Source organism: Mesoplodon densirostris, chromosome 1 (genome assembly GCF_025265405.1).
Source record: "Mesoplodon densirostris isolate mMesDen1 chromosome 1, mMesDen1 primary haplotype, whole genome shotgun sequence".
Classification (NCBI taxonomy): domain Eukaryota; kingdom Metazoa; phylum Chordata; class Mammalia; order Artiodactyla; family Ziphiidae; genus Mesoplodon; species Mesoplodon densirostris.
In genome coordinates, this window is record NC_082661.1 from 187936576 (window position 1) to 187959512 (window position 22937).

The 22937-nt window shown below is 38.7% G+C and overlaps 2 protein-coding genes and 1 pseudogene across 11 annotated transcripts in view; 1 reads left to right on the plus strand and 2 right to left on the minus strand.

Annotated features, from left to right (window-relative positions):
• Positions 1 to 513: 513 nt before the first annotated feature.
• On the minus strand, positions 514 to 14823 carry LOC132498982 (cytochrome c oxidase assembly protein COX18, mitochondrial). 2 transcript variants are annotated; one of them, XM_060113300.1, is made up of 6 exons: positions 14431 to 14823; positions 13733 to 13833; positions 11507 to 11670; positions 10689 to 10810; positions 8743 to 8850; positions 514 to 3582 (listed from the first exon to the last, which is right to left on the minus strand). In XM_060113300.1, the coding sequence occupies exons 1-6, from the start codon at positions 14770 to 14772 to the stop codon at positions 3409 to 3411; spliced, it is 1011 nt and encodes a 336-aa protein (XP_059969283.1). In that variant the 5' UTR covers positions 14773 to 14823; the 3' UTR covers positions 514 to 3408. The 2 variants fall into 2 exon arrangements, with proteins under 2 accessions (XP_059969283.1, XP_059969288.1); XM_060113305.1 differs by having other exon boundaries at positions 10689 to 10813; positions 14431 to 14822.
• LOC132485961 (heterogeneous nuclear ribonucleoprotein A1-like) lies at positions 5960 to 6963 on the plus strand (annotated as a pseudogene).
• Positions 14824 to 19962: 5139 nt separating the features above from the next.
• The window catches only part of ANKRD17 (ankyrin repeat domain 17), a 163380-nt gene continuing 160405 nt past the window's right edge, over positions 19963 to 22937 (minus strand). For 3 of the 9 annotated variants that reach the window (XM_060113325.1, XM_060113320.1, XM_060113309.1), the window contains exons 32-34: positions 22574 to 22752; positions 22006 to 22170; positions 19965 to 21060 (exon numbers count right to left, since the gene is read on the minus strand). In XM_060113325.1, the coding sequence (XP_059969308.1) occupies positions 21001 to 21060; positions 22006 to 22170; positions 22574 to 22752 (404 nt within the window). In that variant the 3' untranslated portion in view covers positions 19965 to 21000. Of the gene's footprint in view, positions 21061 to 22005; positions 22171 to 22573; positions 22753 to 22937 lie in introns of all 9 variants that reach the window. The other 6 variants (XM_060113364.1, XM_060113357.1, XM_060113351.1 and 3 more) reach the window with 4 other exon arrangements.

Genomic DNA, 22937 nt, shown 5'->3' on the forward strand with positions numbered 1-22937 from the left:
TGTATTTTTAATACTCCTTACCCTCAGAAGCATCCATCATTCACAGAAAAGCCGGGAAGTTTGAGGTTATAATTAGAAGAAATTCCTCAAATTATCAATTGTACTACCGTTGGAACATGCAGAAATGCAGCTGCAATGAAAGGGATATAGTTAGGTATATTTCATATTCCAGTTTTAAGCTTTCCCGGAGAGCTACAATTTAGCCAGGAGACAAAAACCAAAGCTAAATTAAATACAATGCTGCCTTCTCAACTAAGGAAAAACAAATATAACTGCCGTATCAGGGACACAAAGGAAGAGGAGCATGACCGTAAAATTTTCTCAAAATAGAAAAGATAGAAATGGGGCATTTTCCCCAGAGGCTGCTTTTTCAAGAAATTCTTGGCCTTCTGGAGTCTAGGAGGGACTTTCAAGGATAGAAATTTCTTTTTTGTTGCCTTAGACAGAAAAACTCATTAACAGTGGCCACTTTAAAAAAAAAAAATTTTATTTATTTATATTTATTTTTGGCTGCACTGGATCTTCGTTGCTGCGCACGGGCTTTTGCTAGCTGCGTTGAGCGGGGGCTACTGTTCATTGCGATGTGCAGGCTTCTCATTGCGGTGGCTTCTCTTGCTGTGGAGCAAGGGCTCTAGGTGCGTGGGCTTCAGTAGTTGTGGCTCGCGGGCTCTAGAGTGCAGGCTCAGTGGTTGTGGCGCACAGGCTTAGGCGCTCCGCAGCATGTGGGATCTTCCCGGACTAGGGCTCGAACCCGTGTCCCCTGCACTGGCAGGCGGATTCTTAACCACTGCGCCACCAGGGAAGCCGGGCTGCTTTCTTAAAGCATTTATTTTGATTTTAAGGTCTTTCCATCAAGGTTTTTGTTCTCAAACACCCAGAAGTCCTCATTTTACAGAAGAAAATCAGCAGTATAGGCCTAGGCAATTAAAGATAAGACTATCTTGCAAAACTTACGTAAAAACTGGGCAGTCAAGACGGTAGTCAGTGAGAATACAAGGGAACAGGGTTCTCTTGTTACATATTCCTTTGGGACAGTTGTGTCGGATCTCTCTCATGTTCAAGTTACAGCAACACAGAAGTTACTGCTCTAAGAACTAGGCAAGGCTTCTGTGTAAAAGTGCTTTCTTGGTTTAATCTCTTTTGCTGCCATTCCTCAGCTGGTAATTTTTTTTCTTTTTTTGTGGTAACTGCCAGGCCTTGTGGTTCCTATGGACAGGAATCAACCAGGATCAAAGTGCTTTTATGTACACAGTCCTGTCAATGGAAAGATTCATCAACAGTTTAAGAAAAAAATGCAAAAGTTTCAAGCCAATTTGAGGATTATAATCTGAGAGGTAGACTTTCAGAAAGCTCTGGAGACTGTTCTGCCAATTAGGGGTCAAAGCAGTTATGTACGTTTTTGAGACAAAGGGTTTATGTCAAAAGACGTATTATTAACAGTTTACACAATCCAGACCTACAGGTACAAAGCAAATAGTGTGTCATGAGTCATCATGGTCCCTTAGAAGAAGGAAGCTTATCTCCTAAGAGTCAGTGTCCCTTAATGAGATCAAGGAATGTCGTCTCCTAAAGAGCTCTGATTAATGCAGATGAACAATACCTGCTAAAGGGGAGGGAGGAGGCCCAAAGGGACAAAGAAAAAATTTATGCTTAAACTTTTCTCATCTTGCCATAAAACATAAATTTTATTTCATCAGTTCTTAACTGAGATTGTGGAAGGTCTTAGGTGAAACAGATATGAAGGCTAGGCTTCCTGAGTATACCAGTGGAGAACTGTGGGGAGGGCCCTCTTTTGTAGGACCTCAGGGGCAATCCCTAAATCTATCCCTTAAAAGAAAAATTTGAAAGAGATATATCTTATAATAACAAATACATTCAATAGCATCTTCCTCTTGGTGCATAAGCAGCATAAAGATTTTGTTAACAGCATCCACAGAAAACAAATATACCAGTAAACATCATTATATATTTTACCTGACAATAAGAGTTCCAAAACAGCAATGCAATATTAACAAGAGCAATACAATTACCAAATAAAGTTCAAAGTTTTCTAATAGTGCTTTTTACTTTGAAACTGTATTCCACAAACGACTACAGTCAAGTTAATATGTTCAAGAGTCACAGAATCATTCCCTCTCTGTGGCTATGTTAGTCCTTATCTAATGAAGTCTGGTTCAGCTGTTTGTTGAGATTCTAGCTGCTGACAGTTTGAAGCTTTTAATGGTTGTGGCAAGGGTCTACTGTACTTAGAGATGGCAGGAAAGACTCAAACAGCTCTGTCTCCAGAATTCTGCACAACAAGCTTAATTCACAATTATGTGATCTACCTACATTCTCTAATGACTGAATACACAACGTTCATATGCATGCTCTCTGGCTGAATGATTCTTCACCTATTTAATTTCTAGTAATAGTGTAACTAATGTATCTTCATGTATTCAGTCATTATTTTTAAAACCTGCTAAATACTATCCTGATCTTTTGAGCTTTTAAAATTTACTTTGATCTTTTCCAAGCTAAGAAATTATGAATTTTGTAATATATAAGATCCTCAGACCAATTTAATGTTATGTATTATCATACCAAGGTGTACAGGTCTAAAGGAGTCTCCCAATTAGCATAACCTTGACCCTAGTACCAGTTTTTCACTTTCGTAAAGGATTATCAGAGATATTGGGTTCCTTCATATTCTATATGATTAGCTTAACATTTTCTACTTTGGGCTCTAGCAGTACTTAGTTCTATGCTCTGTATTCCAGACTTCTTAAATTATAGAGAAAGGAAATGTACACTTTTGGTATTCCTTCAGAGCAAGGTTGAGAAGCAACACTACCTACCCTATTAGGTACTTTCTTACATGCGTGGACTACTCCACTGCATATATCTCAAGTCCTTTTCATTTTAAAATCACACAGTAACTCATCATCAGTGTATGTTCCATTAGAATAATACTTATTAACCAGGAATTACCAGAAGGGGGGTCAATAAAGGCCTCCATGTTGTGAGTTCCAGGACTTTTCTGAAGAGAAAACCATGGCTTTATTAAATGATCAAATGGGTCTATGATCCTCCACACCCCCAAAATTTTAAGAATCACTTCACTGGATCCTTTTATTTTATAAAACTTCTCTAGTCCTGTTCTCCAAAGTTCTAGCACCTCTCGCAAGCTGTAATTTTATAAACAGTGCCCGACACTTTGATCCCACTTTTATATAATTGAACATACTACATTTTTAGCACTTAAAAGATTTTAAGTACTGTCACATATATCTGGATTATATCTTAATCCACAGTACTTCACAGAGCTCATGATTTTAAAAAGCAAATTAAACCATATCTGAATTTCTAAATCTTCTAAATACATTAACAGTGAAACTTGTAATTGTTTCAAAATTACTAGAAAGTATGTCATTTTCTTGAAATGAACTTGGAGTAAAAGGCAGCAAAGAGGTCTTTATAAGGAGTGTCTGAATCTGACTTGGTCAACGGTATTCGACAAAGTTGGCGAAATCTAGGAGAACGCAGCAGCAAGTTCTGTGAAAGGCCCATGAGGCTGGAGCATAACCAGTAGAGAACAATCGACTGTAAAGAGAAGAAAGGACGTGAAAGTTAGCATCTCTCCACTCTCCAAGGACACCAAGGTCTAGAAATAGGTAGGCAATAAAAAAAAAAAATTACAATCTCTGTAAATGTAAGTACACCAGGACTGACCAAGACTTTCAGTAGCTATTAGATACCTGTGACAGATCTAATAGATAGGTAAGAAAGTTGAAAGGAAGACTCAAAAGCAAAAAGAAACAAAAAGGAGAGGTATTCATGACAGAAAGTGGATGACAGAGAACAGCTCCCAAGCAGAGGTCCAAGAGAGATCTCACCTCCGTCTCTGGTTAAGCATACTTTTTCCCCACCAAGTCTTGACAGGCTGCTACATTGAAGGTATGCTACTGGGGGCATGGCCATTTATCATGGCAAACTTAGCCCCCCTAGACCTATATACAGTCACCTATCTTCCAAATTTTTCCCACCAACCAGTTTCTAAGTGTAGTCAGGACAGCATTATCTTTGCCTTTTCCTGAGACAAAGAGTCTCAGCATTATCTTCAACTTTCTTTTTTACTACCATTCAGATTGACTATTTAGGTCAAAGACTAAGTTCTGCGGCCTCTCAAAACATTCCCATACATACATACATCTTTCCCAAACCTTTCTTTGGCATCAGAAGGTAATCAGTCCCCAGAGGCAAGGCCATGTGGTGGTTGAATCCAGGTCCCGGAGTCAAACTGCCTGAGTTTGAAATCTATTTATTTAACTTTGGGTACGTTATTTTTCTTGTTTCAGTTTTCTCTTCTATAAAATGGGGACAGAACTGTACCCATCTCAAAGAGATGTTGTGAGGAATAAATGCGAAAATTTGGGTAGAGTGGTAAGCACAGTATGTCGCCCATATTAAGCACTTGCATTTGTTCCAGAGCAAGTTTTTAAGGGCAGTAAGCAATACATCCTTAAAGGCAGGTTAGCACAGTAGTTAAGAGTAAGAGCCAAACTGCCTGCATGTGTGTTAGACTCTGCCACTTAAAAGATAAGTAACCTTGATGAGTTACTTAACCTCTCTGCACCTCAGTTTCCTCAGCAGTAAAGTGGAGATTATAATAGCTCCTACTTCAGTGCATTGTTGGGAGAAATATGTGTACTAATATATGTAAATGATTTTAAAAAGGGCCTGGTACAATGTTAATGTTGAATAAATATTAACTACCATCATCATCAAACTTATCCACAAAGCAAACAGTATCCTGAGCCTCAACTACGTCAGACTAAAAACTGCCTACTAAGTATCATTCTTCTTCCTTAGTAAAAAAAAAATACTAATTTTCAGCAGGGTATACTGCCATCTAAAAAAAAGAAAAAGAAGACTATCCTTCCCAACCTCTTCTGCAGTTAGGTACAGCCACATATTTAAGATGGAAGCTCAGTGTTTGGTGGGGCACCTGGCCAGGGTCCTGAAAGGGGCTGACTGCGCTTGAGGAACCTTTCTACTATTCTCGCAAGGTAACAAGCTCCAGTGGCCATCGTGACTATCCTGCGGCCTTCAAGACCATTACAGGCTGTGGACGATGCAGCACTGAGAGAGAAGCAGGCTGCCTTTCTCAAGTCTTCACAGGGACACTACATCAGCTCTACACTGAATTACCTAACTCAGAATTTCCTGTATTTGAGAGAATGAATTTTTGGGTACTTAAGACACTATTTTTCAGGGCTTCCCTGGTGGCGCAGTGGTTAAGAATCTACCTGCCAGTGCAGGGGACCTGGGTTCAAGCCCTGGTCCAGGAAGATCCCACATGCCGGGAAGTAACTAAGCCCGTGAGCCACAACTACTGAGCCCGCATGCTTACAGCCCACGCTCCACAACGAGAAGCCAATGCAGTCACAATGAGAAGTCTGCGCATCGCAACCAAGAGTAGCCCCCGCTTGCTGCAACTAGAGAAAGCCCACCCACAGCAACAAAGACCCAACACAGACAAAAATAAATAAGATAAAATAAATAAGTTTTAAAAAAAAGCTTAAAAAAAAAAGACACTGTTTTTCAGATCTTTGTTACTCACTTTGAATCCAACCTCTCACTACAACTTTACTGCTCCTATTTTACTTGATCTGGGGGCTTCCTCAGTTATAATTGGTATTATTTCTCCTTAGAAATGTAGTGAATTTGTATTGTTCTGTTTTTACAGAGTATTTTATAACAATATTATTATTACATGAAAAGTACTATAATAGACACTTGTCATTTCATGAATTCTCACAGACATTATGGTGTCTATTTTAGAAACAAGAAATTTATTTTACACAGGATTAATGATGTTACTATGTCTAAGTGAGAGCTTAAAAACATTTAACATTTAATTGAGCCCATGGACACCGCCAAGTAAGCGTCGTTGAAGTCTCCCCCATCTACTGCCATCATGTGTAAGTCGGAGTCTCCGAAAGAGCCCGGACATCTGCAGAAGCTCTTCATCGGAGGTTTGAGCTTTTGAGCTTTTAAACAACCGATGAGAGTCTGGGGAGCCATTTTCAGCAAAGGGGAACGCTCACAGACTGTGTGGTAACGAGGGATCCAAACACCAAGCACTCCAGAGGCTTCGGGTTTGTCACGTATGCCACTGTGGAGGAGGTGGATGCGGGCATGAAGGCAAGGCCACACAAGGTGGATGGGAGAGTGGTGGAACCAAAGAGGGCCGTCTCAAGAGAAGATTCTCAAAGACCTGGTGCCCACTTCACTGTGAAAAAGATTTTCGTTGGTGGCATTAAAGAAGACATTGAAGAACATCACCTAAGAGATTATTCTGAACAGTATGGGAAACCTGAAGTGATTGAAATCATGACTAACCAAGGCAGCGGCAAAAAGAGAGGCTTTGCTTTTCATAACCTTTGGTGACCATGACTCCACAGACAAGACTGCCATTCAGAAACACCACACTGTGAGTGGCCACAGCTGTGAGGTACGGAAAGCCCTAACTCAGCAAGAGATGGCTAGTGCTTCATCCAGTCAAAGAGGTCGACGTGGTTCTGGAACTTTGGTGGTGGTCGGGGCGGTGGTTTTGGTGGGAATGGCAACTCTGGTGATGGAGGAAACTTCAGGGGTCGAGGTGCCTTTGGTGGCAGCCGCGGTGGTGGTGGGGGATATGGTGGCAGTGGGGGTGGCTGTAATGGATTTGGTAATGACGGAAGCCATTTCAGAGGTGGCGGAAGCTACAATGATTTTGGCAGTTACAACTGTCAATCTTCAAATTCTGGACTGATGAAAGGAGGAAACTTGGGAGGCAAAAGTTCTCGCCTCTGTGGTGGTGGAGGCCAATACTTCGTCAAACGATAAAACCAAGGCGGCTATGGTGGTTCCAGCAGCAGCAGGAGCTATGGCAGTGGCAGAAGGTTTTAATGACTGCCAGGAAACAAAGCTTAGCAGGAGAGGAGAGCCCGAGAAGTGACAGGGACGCTACAGGGTACAACAGATTTGTGAACTCAGCCAAGCACAGTGGTAGCAGGGCCTAGATGCTACAAAGAAGACATGTTTTAGACAATACTCATGTTTGAGCTTTGAAACAACCGATGAGAGTCTGGGGAGCCATTTTCAGCAAAGGGGAACAAATACTACGTTTTGCCCATACTCATGTATGGGCAAAAAAAAGGGAAGCAAATACTACGTTTTGCCCATACTCATGTATGGGCAAAAAAACTAGAGGACTGTATTTGTGACTAAGTGTATAACAGGTTATTTCAGTTTCTGTTCTGTGGAAAGTGTAAAGCATTCCAACAAAGGTTTTCACTGTGACTTTTTTTTTTTTTGCACCCATGCTATTGATTGCTAAATGTAATAGTCTGATCATGATGCTGAATAAATGTGTCTTAAAAAAAATAAACATTTGGGCCTCCCTGGTGGCGCAGTGGTTAAGAGTCCGCCTGCCGATGCAGGGGATACGGGTTCGTGCCCCGGTCTGGGAGGATCCCATATGCCGCGGAGCGGCTGGGCCCGTGAGCCATGGCCGCTGGGCCTGCGCATCCGGAGCCTGTGCTCCGCAACGGGAGAGGCCACAACAGTGAGAGGCCCGCATACCGCAAAAAGAAAAAAAAAAAATAAATAAATAAAAAATAAACATTTAATTCACATTTTTTACGACAAAAACATACTATTTCAGATTCCTAAGAGAAGTCCTATAAAGTACTTTTTTTTTTTTTTTTTTTTAAAGAATTATTTTATTTTATTTTATTTTTGGCTGTGTTGGGTCTTCGTTTCTGTGCGAGGGCTTTCTCTAGTTGCAGCAAGCAGGGGCCACTCTTCATCGCGGTGTGCGGGCCTCTCACTATCGTGGCCTCTCTTGTTGTGGAGAACAGGCTCCAGACCCGCAGGCTCAGTTGTTGTGGCTCACTGGTCTAGTTGCTCCGCGGCATGTGGGATCTTCCCAGACCAGGGCTCGAACCCGTGTCCCCTGCATTGGCAGGCAGATTCTCAACCACTGTGCCACCAGGGAAGCCCTAAAGTACTTTTATATAAATGATATAACTCTACCTACCAGCAACAAATGACTACTACTTTATGGTCTATGTGTTGGCTCTGAGTTAAGACAGCTCTATACCTGACATAGGTTTACCCATCTTAGCACTAAAGTACCCATGGAAGCAAAAGGCTAAAAATATGAAATAACTGCAAATATAACATTTCTTTTTCTATTTCTATAAAAGTTTAATTACATATAAATAGGGACAAGTATACATATCTCATAAAACTGTTATGAGATTAAACAATATTACATATGAACCCATACAAACCTAGCACAAAGTTTTGTTTCTTTTTTCAGTGCTAAAATTCCTAGGACCAGTCTATGAAGACAGAAAGAATTCAATATATCAGTTAATCAAACAGAGCAAATACTACGTTCATAGTACTGTGTCACGTACTTTGCAAGATAAAAAAAAGAAAAAGAAAAAAAAAAAGAGGAAAAGGAGTTTGGTTTAATAGGAGGGTTAAGACACATTCACGTAAAGGAAGATTAACCAATCCCCCAAGAAATATTCAGATGTCACTTGGTGATAGAGACAGTAGATTCGTTACTACAGAAACCCAGAAATCAGTAAGGGATTGAGTAGTCAGAGGAAGCTCAATAGAAGAGGCAGAATCTCAGCCAGTCTAAGCTAGAAACAGAAGATTTATATTTAGCACATGCTTCACGCAATACTGGTGCTTACTCACTGAAGGTACTGTCGCTGCAATTGGAATCATCAACACTGATACTGCACGAACAAAGTACGTAATATATGTCTGGAAACGAGACATTCCAATTTTTTGCAGAGCAAAAATCTGAAGGGGTAGAATATATAACATATGCTGATTATTGAAATGCACATTAAATAAGACAAGCTTTAAAATACAAACTGATTTTTGACTGGGCCTCTACCTATATTTTAAGAAAAGCAATAAAAATTTAAAATAAAACTGATAAATTTATGTAAAATTCTTAAATGGAACTTTAAATAACAGCAATAAAGAGATTCATCTATACTAAACAGTATCACAGCATAATTTTTACAAGTCAATGTTTTTTAAAGATTGTCTGTAAAACTGAAGTCCCTTCAAGATAGGTATTATGTATGAATCACTGTCCTTGTTTTTTAGCACCTAAACACAGGACCTGGCATAAAGAAGGAACTTAACAGGTATCTCAAAGGTTTGTGATCTGGCTACGTGGAGTACAGAAAAGAACCAAGGCTAGGAAAGGCAGTTATGGTTTATGGATTACTTATTTAAGAGACAGCATAATTTAACGATTACGAGCACAGATTCTACACTCAAACTACCTAGATTCACAAGGCAGCCCTGCATTCAGTGGTTATGTGACCTTGCACATCAGCCTTTCTGTGCCTTACCTTCTGCACCTTAAAACGCGGATAATAGTAGCACTGACATCACAGGATTATTTTAAGAATTAAATGAGTTAATTCATGTAAATTGCTTACAGAAGTGCCTGGCACATGGTGAATGTTAAGTAAGAACAGGCTTTTATTAAACTTATGCATGCTGGGTCGTTAGATGGAATAAAAGAAAGACTAGAGGACTGACATTATTCACTGTGACCCTGTGTTATTGATTCTTTCTTTCTAAGAAATACTCACTAATTACCAACCACGTTAACAGAACTGTGGTAGATGCTCTTAGGCTAACACACTTAGACTACACATAGAGTCTTTCCTCAGGAAAACTTCACCCAAGACCTCACAGTATCATCCTCCCTTTTCTCGTCTGAAAAAATAAGGGGTGTATTAGATTTCCCAAACAGAGAGCAGTGGATATGAGGTCTGTGAAATCTCAACTGAGTTACGTCTTTTCTAAGGTTTCTTCTAGCTCAAAGAGTCTATGTTCTACTCAGAGTCTGAGAACAGTTCTTTATGGAATAGGGGTCATATTTTATATGTATGTTTCTCCACTCCATCTTATAAAGAAGTTCTATGACTTTTCTAAGGTTGTGTAACTAAAACATGGCAGTCAGGTACTGACCACCTACAAATTGACATATTAAACATATACACAAAACATCAATATATTGTGGGAAGAAAACCAGATTCATTAGGCATCTTAATTGCTGTCTTTACCAATAAGCAAATCACAAAACTGTATGTATTAGAATCATGTAATTTTAAAGCTAAAAGACATTTTGGAAATGTTCAAATTCAGCTCTCTTATTTTAATTATGAGCATTCTGACCCCCAAAGATGTTAAGGAACAATGTTAAGACAATGTTAAGACAATTTATCAACAGCTCATCAGTGACCAAAACTAAGGAGTCTCAATTTTAGCTCAGAGCTATCACCACCAACTCAAATACGTTTACATTTGAGGTCAGAACAGCAACAAAAACCCCAATGATTTAAATTGCAAGCAAATCTCATTTAACACCACTGACCTGGGGCCTCCCTGGTGGCGCAAGTGGTTGAGAGTCCGCCTGCCGATGCAGGGGATACGGGTTCGTGCCCCGGTCTGGGAGGATCCCATATGCCGCGGAGCGGCTGGGCCCGTGAGCCATGGCTGCTGAGCCTGCGCGTCCGGAGCCGGTGCTCCGCAACGGGGGAGGCCACAACAGTGAGAGGCCCGCGTACCGCAAAAAAAAAAAAAAAAAAAAAACAAAACAAAAAACCACTGACCTCCACTATTAATAAATTGATGACACCAATGGAGACAGGCAGAATCCAAGTGGAATCCAGGGCAGTGAGGTCAGGAAACCATAGGATCCCACCAGCAGCTAACTGCTCCTGAACAGAAAAACCTGCTGAAACATTTTTATAAGTAAAACAAAAGAATTTCTAAAATAGCAGAGGGAAGTAATTCCAATAAGGTGTCCCTCACACTAAAGATTTGCACTTTTTATTCAGGTTATTTTCATTCCACAACATAAGTTATTTCTTCCTGTACTGAGAAAGAGGCAAGAAGCTTTCTGTAGTAAATAGATGTAGAAACAATAACGATATGTAGCAGTAATCTTTTCAGACTTACATTTTAAAAATGTTAAAAATTAGACTTTCTTTCAAGTCTATTTCGATTACTTTCTGGTTAGAAATGCCTTTAAATGAAAGTAAAGAACAAGCCCTTTAGTTTATAACCTTTCTTAATTAATGTTTACACTTAGAACTGTGAAAGCTTTTCTGGCTTCTTAAATTTATTAATAGAAAAAATTCTTGGCCAGGAAACCACATTATGGAATTATAACACTAATTTTATCATGACCTCCAAGAAGCAGTTCTAGTGACGTCCTTCCTAGATTGATCTGTTTTCTCAACACAGCTACTTTGCTTTACACTTAATATTTTAAATTCTATACCCTTGTAAGGGAGATGATAAAAGTGTATTCTAGTTATGAGAAGTATGGATGTTTTTTATTTTTTGCTTGTTTTTCTTTTTTTTAAGAGTACAAAGACAATGTTAGAAAACTTATTTGGGGGAAACGGACTTCAATAATAACTACCTTCTGAATGTGTTGCTCCTGTGCTAAAATTCCGGAGAGCAACAGACATGAATATCCACATTGGAAGCTGAATCCAGACCAACACAGTGGCTTTGAAAGGGTGGCAGTTATCCCGAACATACAGCTCTGAAACAAGCCTCCGCATAGTCTTTAGATAAGCGAGCCTAGTTTGAGGGAAGAGGGAAAAAGGGAAAGGAGAAAATGTCATTTGACTACTAGCAGTGCTTCATCCCCACAGCACAAACACACCCGTGCTGCGGTTACTGGCTAAAGGATTTATGCAGGATTTTTGGTTGTTGTAAGCTATACCACAGGGCTTCCTAAACAAAAGGCAAATAAAGGCTTTTACTCAAAGTTCTTTCGCAATGTACGCAAATTACATTAACAATTTGATAATTCTGACACTGTCAGACTACAGTCTTTGATTCTGGTGATCTCTGGCAACCTAGGTTTTGAGGAGGGAAATTTCACTACTAACATGGTATGACTACAATTTAAATCACAAATACTAGAGGTGAAATCACATTTTACTCGTATCTCTCCACTCCAGCCAAGCTCAATCAGTTGATCCCTGAATATACCTTGCAATGTGCTTCTGTACCGTGTATGCTCTTGGCCCGTCAAAATGGTCTTCACTCTTCAATCGACTCTTTCATAAAGGTTTTCTTACTCTGTTTCTCTATTAACCATATTAGTTATTTCTGTTCTTAAGTCCCACTTTCTATACTATAGTATTGGGTCTTCCTCTTTAAATCTCTCATAGCATGTTTTGTACAAGGTTGGTTTTCAATAGGTTTGCTGAATTTAATCAAATTATAATGTACGGAATTAAGACAGTATACGGAGACATTGCAGGCTCTTTGTAATTCAGCCTCTGCCTGCTTTTCCAACTTTATTTCCTCTAACTTTTTTAGACACCTGTATATTCTGGTCCCTTTAATGACTGAGATCATCCAACAAATCAGACTTCCACATCAGCATGCCTTTGGAAGTTATTATATCATCTGTGTGGACTGCCCAGTTTCCTGGCTGTTCACCTGACAACTTCCCTTTCACGCTTCAAAACCCAGCTCCATTGAAAATGCAGGAAACCTCAGATATGTCTTCCTAGAAAGCCACTCATCTGTTTAAGGATGTGTCTGGACAATCATCCTGCCAGTGCTGCATAAGCAAGGTGCCACAGTCTTGTCTAGGCTGCATTTATAACCCAGGTGAGCAGCTACTAATTTGTTCTTCTGGCCTAGAGCTCAGATTTCCCTGATCAGTAAAACTTCAAAACTATAGGTTTACCAACTTCCTGTTTTAGCAAGTAAAGACGTTAAGCTGTAAAAATTATTTTTTTTAAATGTCAGGTCTTTTTAACTCTATATAAAGAGGGACACAATTTCATACCGAAGATAGTTGGCAAATTTACACCTGTATAAAAATATATGGAAAGCTATATATATATATATATATATATATATATATTACATATTCATACTAAAAAACCCTTATTTTTCTGATTGCTGTGAACTGGTGAACACTTTGTCACAGTCTAGTAAGGATCAGAGTTTGGGAAACTGACTAAGCAGAACTAGCTTAGGCTGACAGAAGGAGGTGGACTTAGAAGTTCCTAGTGGATGACTGTAGGCATAGAACTGTGCCATGGTCAAGCACCCTTGGGCAAGGGCTTTCTAAGAGCCCAGGCAGACAATTACACAGGGTAACCACAGCAGAATGACAACACCTTGCCTATCCAGTTGCTTTTACCATGGCATTCATACTTTCTACCTCCCCATTCCTTTGGGCTACTACCTGCTGTGTGTTGTCAAAAGGTCAAGTTTGTAAATAACCTGTATCATTTGTTGACAAAAATCCCAACAACTGTCACAGTATCTTCATCCTGTGAAGCCTTTCCTGACTTTCCGTGATGACCCAACTCCTTGTACATAATCTTTTGTACAGTACTTACTTCAGTCATTATTTGATTACATGTCTGTCTTTTTCAGTAGCCTGAAGTCCTTTAAGGACAAGGAACTGTCTCTTCTTGTTTCCCTATTTTTTTTGCTTTCGGTCCAGTATATAAAACTACCATGCCACATAAACTTATTAAAATATTAAAGAGAAAAAAGAACTACTTTGCTGCTAAAGCTACAGAATACCAAAACCTATAATAAATATCACTTATACATTATATATATGTATATATATTTTCATGGTCTTATATGCACAGAACTAGCTTACCTGGCAGCTCTTTTGGACCACCCCAACTGATTTGCACGAACTGCAACGTCTTGGTTAAGATGCCTTGCAATGTTTTTTATTTCTGGCTGCAAATTTTCCACCTAGCTAAAGAAAAAGTAGACTTTGTTATGAGAACATAAAAGATCTTTATTCATAACCATTCATAATTTCACTCTCTATTCTCTCAGCTCATTTAAAAATGTGGTTTACTGGTCATGTCAAGAAACCCTAAGTCTGCGTATAAGATGTTAATTTAAGATTTCCTCAGTTGCAACCAAATTCAAACTCCAGCTTGTGCATCAGTATGATCTTGGACAAATTATTTAACTTCTAAAGTCCTGTTCTCTCATATATAAAATGTATATCAGCACCTACTTCACAGGGTTATTATAAGGATTATATAAGAACTACACTCTGAACTTTAATGTTTCAATTCCTGGATTTCCCAGTAATGTCAACTGAGGAAACAGAAGTCTATTAAGAATCTTTAATATGCTCTGTGGCAGTCACAGAGCCACCAAAAATTGCATTTACTTCTGCCCTGTGTTAATTCCTTTTTGTAAAGTAGCTCACTGCCTTACTGGTACTGATGACTAACACTAAGCACTCCGGGGGTACCTGGGGACCTTAAGCCCCGGGTAGACGTCGACCACTCCTCACCACGGAAGCGGGTCCATGCGCGGCTCGGCGCCCCTCACCTTGGCCAGGATGTAGTGCTGGTAGGCGGCCAGGGGCAGCGTGACAGCGCCGCGCAGGGCCACGGTGGTGAGGAGAATGCTGCCCCACCAGGGAAGGCCTGAGGCGGTGTGCGCAAAAAGCAGTAGGTCCTCGGCTCCCTGCACCGGCGCCGACGTAGCCAGGGCTTCATACCAGCCACCCGCGCCGCTCGGGCCAACTGCAGAGGCTGATGCCACCGCCCACAATGGCAGAGCAGAGGGCTTGGCGCCGCCGGTGGGGGCCGGTGCGACCGGTGGGCCCAGGCCCCGGAGCTGCAGGGCAGGCCGCGGCTGCAGCCACCTAACCCTCAGCCGGCACAGCATCTCTGCACACAACTGTATCCAACACGCGGACGACACGGACTGGCTGCGCGTACCACTCACCGAGGCCACTACGCGCATGCGCCGGCGACCCCGGGCGTAAAGATGGCGGGAGCCCGCCGGCAGCCATAATTGACTTTCCCAGTCACACCAGTGACGTCTTGCGTCGCACTAGAGATGACGCACGAGGTAGGGAAGTCCCGCCTTTCCCACGCGGCACTAGCAAGCCTACTGCGCACACACGAAACTTTCGCGGTGCTGCGGTGGAGCTCCTCAGAGGCTCGACCGGAATTGCAGAGTCGGGGGCGGGGCTTGCTGCCCGGGGCGGGGCTTACTGCCCTGGGCCGGGAGAGATGTTTTCTGGGAAGCGCTCACCTTGTAAAGTTGGTCTTCGGGTTGTGCCTTTCCGTTCTTTTTCACTTAAAACTAATCGGGTCACGGTTTAAGTTTTACCTTATGTGATCAGGAGGTAGTCCCCCACGTCTTTTTGTGCGCCCCAATTGTTTCCGCTAGAGATTGAGATAGATTATACTACCCAGGAGTCAACATGTTTCTGAAATGCCAGTTTGGAGAGAGGCGTGTGTTTCTGGATTGTTTTAATCAACAACCTTTATGCACTAGGCATAGTTTAGTCTGTGGTATATTTGGCTCATCTGTCCTAATAGACATTTTCAGACCCAACTTAAGTGTTTTCTTTCATCATAAAGAGCAGCAAAACACCTTATGTTAAGGGTAAAGTACCATCTCCTGAGTTAAGGGGAATTATCACTGGCAGCGCGGTGAATTCTTTACTGGGGCTTAACATATATCCTATATAAACTTTCAAGAGCCTGAACAGCAACATTAGGTGTCTTCCGGTTAAAAGGAATAGGCTAAATGTACATGGACTAATTTGGGGCTTTCTGTTCCTGGCAAAAGCAAACACGGGAATGACATGAAGGAGTTTCCTAAAAGAAGGGTCACCCCTACACCTAGAGGCCAAATTGTGTTGTGAGGAATAAAACGTTGATTAAAACGAAGGCTCCAACCAATGTTGGGGTAATGTCAAACTGAGGCTACTGTTCTTGCTTCATTATGCACCTACCCAAGGGTACCAGATATACCCTTTCCTCTGGATTCTGGAAGTCACCTTCCTTCAAGTTGGCTGATAAATCCATGCATGAATTTTTGAATGTTAACACACACATCCCAATGTTATACATAGAATTTCCTTTTTAAAGGTAAAAACCTATCAATCTATCTCCCTATCCGTTTGTCAAGTTAAAACAAGCAACCTGTTGCTACTGACTACTGATTTAAAGTGGAAAGGAATTTTAGAGGGAAATATCTTGGCCTAAAGATTGTGAGTAAAGAAGCAACTTCTATGCTGCTGCATTCCTCTCCTCCCAGAGAACTGATGACATTAGGAGTTGGTCCTTCCACAGTGGCACATAAGCTTAGGGTATCTGATCTTTTGATATCCAGGAGAAAAGGAGATTAAAGGATAAAGATCCTAAAGTGAAAAATTCATATTTATGCATTCACTGTTCATATAATTTAAATCAAGAGTTTGTCAAGCTATTCCTCAAACTCCTAAGACTTCCTTCTGTTGAGCTGTATCAGGAGTCAGGACTGGGACCTCTTCAACCAGTGTAGGTCCACCCTTTCTGCTACATTTTGGGGTCACAAATTACATTCTCGTTTACAAATGTTCCATTATTTTAAGTTTGAATATTGTGATGTAAATAAAATTTATGAATATTTAACTTGCTAATTTCATATACATAAACATACATTTTAAAATTTGGATAATGGGGATGATCAGAACTGGCTGTCAACTTGGTAGAGAATGTTGGGAAAAGCATTTGTCAATTATAAAGCCCAATGCAAAAGAAGTGTTAGCACTCATGTATATGTATGTACTGGTAACAAACACTGTGATACCTTGTATCTTTTGAGTTGCACAGTACAAAATGACCGTGCAAATATTGGGCAAACCAACCAACTGAAATCATGTACTTTGCAAATGGACATACTAAACATTTTTTAAAAATTCAACATTATTAGCCTATTCCTGTCTTTTATTCTTACATCACACTTTTTTCTTAATTTTATTTAAATTCCTTAAAAACAAAGACTATATATTTTATTTACTTTCTAAAGTTTCTGAAATTCTTATCCATCGCTGTGCTGAACATAGGAATGGAGGTCAAAATATGAATGTAGGCTATTATACATAAACGGTATATATGTACAGTCATTTAAATTTCTCATTTCCCATATATGCCTTCTGAAATGTTTGACTTTAAAGGATACTTTCACAAGGAATTGTTAGTGTTCCCTGGGAATCAGATTTAATTTCTTCTCTTTTCCCTATTTCTTTAATACATTACTTTTTAAAACCAAAGATACCTAATGTAGAATTAGCTTTTTTCTCTCATTAAAAAATATCCTCTCGTATTATCTTATCATTGATTTTTAAGTATTGAGCATGCAAAATTGGCTTTTACTTTTCAAAACGGTGAATTCATTTAAAGGTAGAAGTCTAATATGAGACCCCTTGTAACACATTAGTCCTACATTCCAAGTGTCACATAAAGAAATTCTTATTTCTAAGAATTTCTAAGCTACAGTGGCACATTTTTCTCTATATTCACTTACCCAAAATGGTAAGTGATGGTATTTTTGCAATCAAGGTGTGTAACACAGATTAAGTATTAAAGCACTAATGATGCTCTCACCCTAAATTCCAGTCACCTGGAATTAACACCAGTTGATTCACAATAACACCAGTTAATTCACAATAACACCAGTTAATTGAATGTTGTGACTTGTTTAAGCATTTATCAATAGGATATATGTATTTCCAAAGAGATTCAGGAGCATCCAGAATTTACAAAGTATAATGTAAGTGTCCCAAACATTAATATTAAAAGACATCTGGGGCTTCCCTGGTGGCGCAGTGGTTGAGAGTCCGCCTGCCGATGCAGGGGACACGGGTTCGTGCCCCGATCCCGGAAGATCCCACATGCCGTGGAGCGGCTGGGCCCGCGAGCCATGGCCGCGGAGCCTGTGTGTCCGGAGCCTGTGCTCCGCAACGGGAGAGGCCACAGCAGTGAGAGGCCCGCGTACAGCAAAAAAAAAAAAAAAAAAAAAAAAAAAAAAAAAAAAGACATCTGAATAGATACATTTATCTAAAGTAAAAATACATTGAGTACTGGAATACTGAATCTCCATATTAATAATGAAAAACAGTGTAATGGTTTTCCCTTGATATTTTAATCATTTTGAAATAATCCTAATTTAAAAATTTGTTATTTGAAAGTTTTGTCATTCTTTAAATGTTCTGTTCTCTAATGCGAGATTTCCAGTTTAATCTAACACTTTGTACTGTTTTAAAACTAAAGTGAATAACGTATTCAGTATTGTGCAAACTATTGTGCAAAACAGTTTTTATGAAATGTGTATTAGGTTATTTGAATAAAAAGAAAAATAGAATAATATTTTCATGAAAAACAAGACAGGAACAGTTAGTGAACTATTTACCTCCTACTTTTTCCTGAGAAGAAAAATGACTGTAAGGTAAGTATAGTAATTACTAAAAAAAATTCATTTTCAATTACTAATAAAATAAAATGATTTAACTTTACAGTAACAGGGAACAGAAGGGGAAAATATCTTTCACATGAATACTAAAATTACTTCTTTTGAATATATTGGTATATGTTGAAATATATGTTGAAAAGGCATGAAATGGGGATTCTCTTGGCACAAGTAAACAAAATTGTCTCTAAAATGGAATGGTTGGTATAAACAGATTACACAATAATTGGGATATTATCTATTTTGGGATTTAAGGTGTGAACTAACTTAACTGTTATGTCCAAGAGTTAAGCTGCTTCTTAAAAGAATAAGAGAAAAGAAATACCTTACATAGTCTGCAATTATACATACCACATACTTTCAAAAAGGGGGAAAAAAAAGACCTGCATGGTCTCAAAAGATTATGTTTTATTATTGTTCAAATAAAAGTGCACTGCATTACATCTGAAATATAAAAAATGTATTTGAAAAATGTTCCTACTACAGACTTCTAAAACCATGGTATTGTATTTAACAAGCCTGATCCCCAAAACTAAATAAGGAACATTCCAATCAATACTCCCCTGTCCTGTAGCTTTAAAGTAAAAAAAATATATATATAGGGGTTTTTTTTCCTTTTCTTTTTTAGTAAGACACCCTATCTTAAGAAATTTTGTGAGTCAACACAAGTCATGTGTTTTGATAAATACTGGCTAATATCTGTTATCTAGCAAGATTATTTTAATTAGAAAATAAACTCTAGTAAACACAGCGAAGAAATTAAGCAAAAAATTATAGGATGGTGGCAGAAGTCATACATAAAATACTCTGTTAAATAGCATTATACCCCTTTCTTAGTAAAGTGCAATAATTTTATGTCATATTTATTTGTAGGATATCATTTAGCTTTTCCTTTAAATTTGGTCATATCAATCAAGGACAGGTAGGAAAACAAATTTATATATTTTAAGACCAGCTCCTAAAATAAAAGATATAAATGTGTTGTTTACAAACTTCTGGGTATGTTTGAGAAATCCTCTTTTTTACTCTTTACTCAGGCTACCAGAATAAAGAAATCATTTCATTTACTTGAACAGCCAAGGAACCATATTAATATTGTCAACTGTGGGTGATCTACCTGAATCTTACTTAATGTTTATGTTTCAACAGTGAGGAATTTAGGTCTAATTTTTTTTTTAAAAAGACAGATTGATATATACATTACTTCACTTTTATGCTTACTTCCTTTTACATTTCAACCATATAATTTATTTCTCCACATGAGATGGTAGGACACATATTCTTCTTGGACATGTTACTGTTTATCGTTCAAGTGAACTGAATAGATAAATTCCACTGAGTAGTTTAGTGTGGCCCTGTGTCTTATATAAACAGGTTAAATGGAGACTTTATTTTGTAACCTGTGTATTCATGTCTACCATAAATTGTCTTAATTAAGAATGCAAAATGTATTTTATTACTTGCCCCAAGTTAGCTGTTGATCCCTTTCACTTTTAATATACAAGTGTAGAGATTAAGAAGCCTTTAAAATTGAAAAAAAAACCCAAAAAACCAAACACCTTCCACTAAATTACTGAAAATTGGTATTTTTATGTTGACTCCTGGTGACTAGAAAGCCAATGTTAAGAATCAATATTATCCAATATAAAATAGTACATTGAATTGTTTAATAATAAACAGTATATTAAGAGCTTATATATGCTGACTGGGAACCAGTGGTGGCTTTTTAAATTCTCAAAAAGACTGTATGTTTTATGGTTAGAAGAAATGACAGGTGATGATGAAGATTCTCCACCTCTCCGTAGCAGCCATTAGAGTAAAAATCTTTACAGAATTATTTCACTATCAGCAAGAAAAGTTTTCCGGTATTAGTGGTAAGGGTGAAGAGAGAAAAAAGAATGAAGAGAGAAGTGTGTATTAGTTTTAAGAGTGTGACAAGGTAATAAAGAGACATGAAAAAGTGATAAATTTCTTATTCTATATGTGCCTTGCTGCAAACAAACTCAAAACAGAGAAGCATGGGTATTTTAAAAGCCAACATCGGGAAGCATTCACTGATAATGCCCATTGTTTTACTTTATACTTAAATTACACAAGCAAAAAAGTTGTACTTATTAATAGTTTAATGTATGAAGGAAACATCCAGATTTCTGAATATGAAGGTACATATCTCACATTAATTTAAGTCTACATAAAGTAGAGCCTCTATACTGACATATTGAAATTTACTTTCTGCTTAGCCTTTTCTGTTATGTAAACAATTGTACATTTATTTGCCATTCTAAAACTTCAGGATCAAGTTTACATAATTTTGCTAAATTTCCGTGTTTGCTCAGAAGCAGTTTACAGTACTAAAACCAACCAGCCAAAGAACAGCTTCAACAGAAAGTTATGTCCAAAGGGTAAGAGGGAAAGAATAAAAGAAAAATGATAAGAAAAATGCTAACTAAGGTAAAACAGATGATGATGGGGAATGGGCAGTCACAAATGTTCACAGAAAATAGGTCAGTTAGTAAGTTCTTCTGCAAAAAGCCTACACACTTCAGTCAAGCACATCAGTAGAATGATTTGGGAGCATAAATTTTTTTTCGGCCACTTGTGATTTCCTCTGAATGAAAAGGAATCTGCAGGCTAACAAGCTGATCCTCATCAGCCAAGCTGGTTCATGTGCACACTGTTCATGTGAGGTGCCCAGGGTCCAGTCCACACCTATGAATATAGAGCACACATTTTATTAAATATGTATTGAACATATATTTGATTAAAACAAAACTCTTCAACACTAAGGAAGTGCTCCTAATATTTATAAACTAAAATAGCTAAGTCTCAATCAGTTTGCAACATGCTGGGAAACAATGAAGAAAAGCAGTGATAAACCACTTTTATCTGTTGTTTTCCTGCCTCTCCTCTTATCCCTCAAACAGGATCTGAATTATCTTCGTTTTTTAAAAACCATTATCTGAGTACATACAGGCTGATGACTGTGGAAGGAAAATGAATCAGGTATTAAACATATACCATAGGGCTTCCCTGGTGGCACAGTGGTTGAGAGTCTGCCTGCCGATGCAGGGGACACGGGTTTGTGCCCCGGTCCGGGAAGATCCCACATGTCGCAGAGCGGCTGGGCCCGTGAGCCATGGCCACTGAGCCTGCGCGTCTGGAGCCTGTGCTCCACAACGGGAGAGGCCACAACAGTGAGAGGCCCACGTACCGCAAAAAAAAAAAAAAAAAAACCAAAAAAAACCATATACCATAATAAGCTAAAATACACAACCATTTCTGTGCATTTTCACAGTTATATACTGTTTTGACATTTATAATACTTTTAATAAATAACCTCTAGATGGCCCTTTTCACACCACTAGTAAATTCTGATACATAAGATTACATTACAACACTTTGCAACTTAAAATATTTTACTTACCATCCAATAGAATATATTATATTATGCCTTTCATAATTTTAGCCCCAAACCACTACCTTTGGTACCATTTTCCATATCACTCTGCTGTATTTCAGCTATATTAAACTTCCCTCAATTTCCTCAACTGCCAAAATTCGCCATACTCTCTCACAACAATGATTTATCTTTATCCCATTTGTCTTGGCAGCTCATAAACACTAAATAAAAGTTCATTGAATGATCAGCCTTACCGTTTGAGGGCCATTATTTTCTGTGGAGCTTGAAACCATCTTTATCAGGGAATTCCAAGAGGGGTCCGCAGCATGAGGGCCATTAAATATGGGTCCTCCAGCACCATCAGGAATAGGTGCTACTGGAGGAATCATTGCATTCCCATACACAGAAAAAGGCATACCCTTAAAAGAGGAGAAAACAAAGATTATGGACATTCAAGTCACTGGTTACTTTTCCCAGTATAATCAATAGCCTTCAAACTGATATTTGAAACTTCAACTCATTTTGGAAAAGTGTAAGTTATCTAGGTGATGTAAAAATTATTTTCCATAATATGACTTCTTCTAGCACTAAAGAGAAGATACTATAAGCCTAGTATATAAAATATTTTGTCAAAAAACATTTCTCTAAACTGGGACAAAATCAGGATTTATAAATGTTTATATTTTAGCCAGATTTTGACTTATAATTCCAAGCCAAAGCTCCAGCATCATTTCAGAAACGCTTATACTCTGGTAAGTGAAATAAGGCTAATAATCAGAAAATCATTTCGAAATAATGAAAATGCTTTTAAATCACCATTACCCCAACTTTAGGAAAGTCCATGTATCCTGCAGGAACATGCTGATGGAATGTACCAGAAGGAGTTACAATTCCTGTACTCTCTCGCTCCATTGCTTGATGCTGTGAAAACACTCCTGGATCAGACATTGGCCTATGCATCATAGGATTTCCCATCCCAGGGTTACACCAGTCTACTTTGTCTGAGGGAAAATGAAGAGGCAGAAAAAAATAATTGGTGATATTTAAAATCAGAAAACAGCAAAAAAAAGTATATATTTCAAATATTTTCCATATTGAATTGTGAATTCCTTCAGAATGATGTCCTACTTTTATATATTTACCACAGTATTTCCATGTTTGTAGGTAGTGACATAATAGCCTAACA

Bases quoted from the DNA above. Each gene is read 5' to 3' on its own strand.
- LOC132498982 (XM_060113305.1), bottom strand. From the start codon at position 14,772: ATGCTGTGCCGGCTGAGGGTTAGGTGGCTGCAGCCGCGGCCTGCCCTG. The intron at 13,834-14,430 runs GTGAGGGGCGCC...TTCTTTAGCTAG, and splicing joins AGCACTACATCCTGGCCAAG to GTGGAAAATTTGCAGCCAGA. The intron at 10,814-11,506 runs GTAGTTATTATT...AAAATGTTTCAG, and splicing joins AGGAGCAACACATTCAGAAG to CAGGTTTTTCTGTTCAGGAG.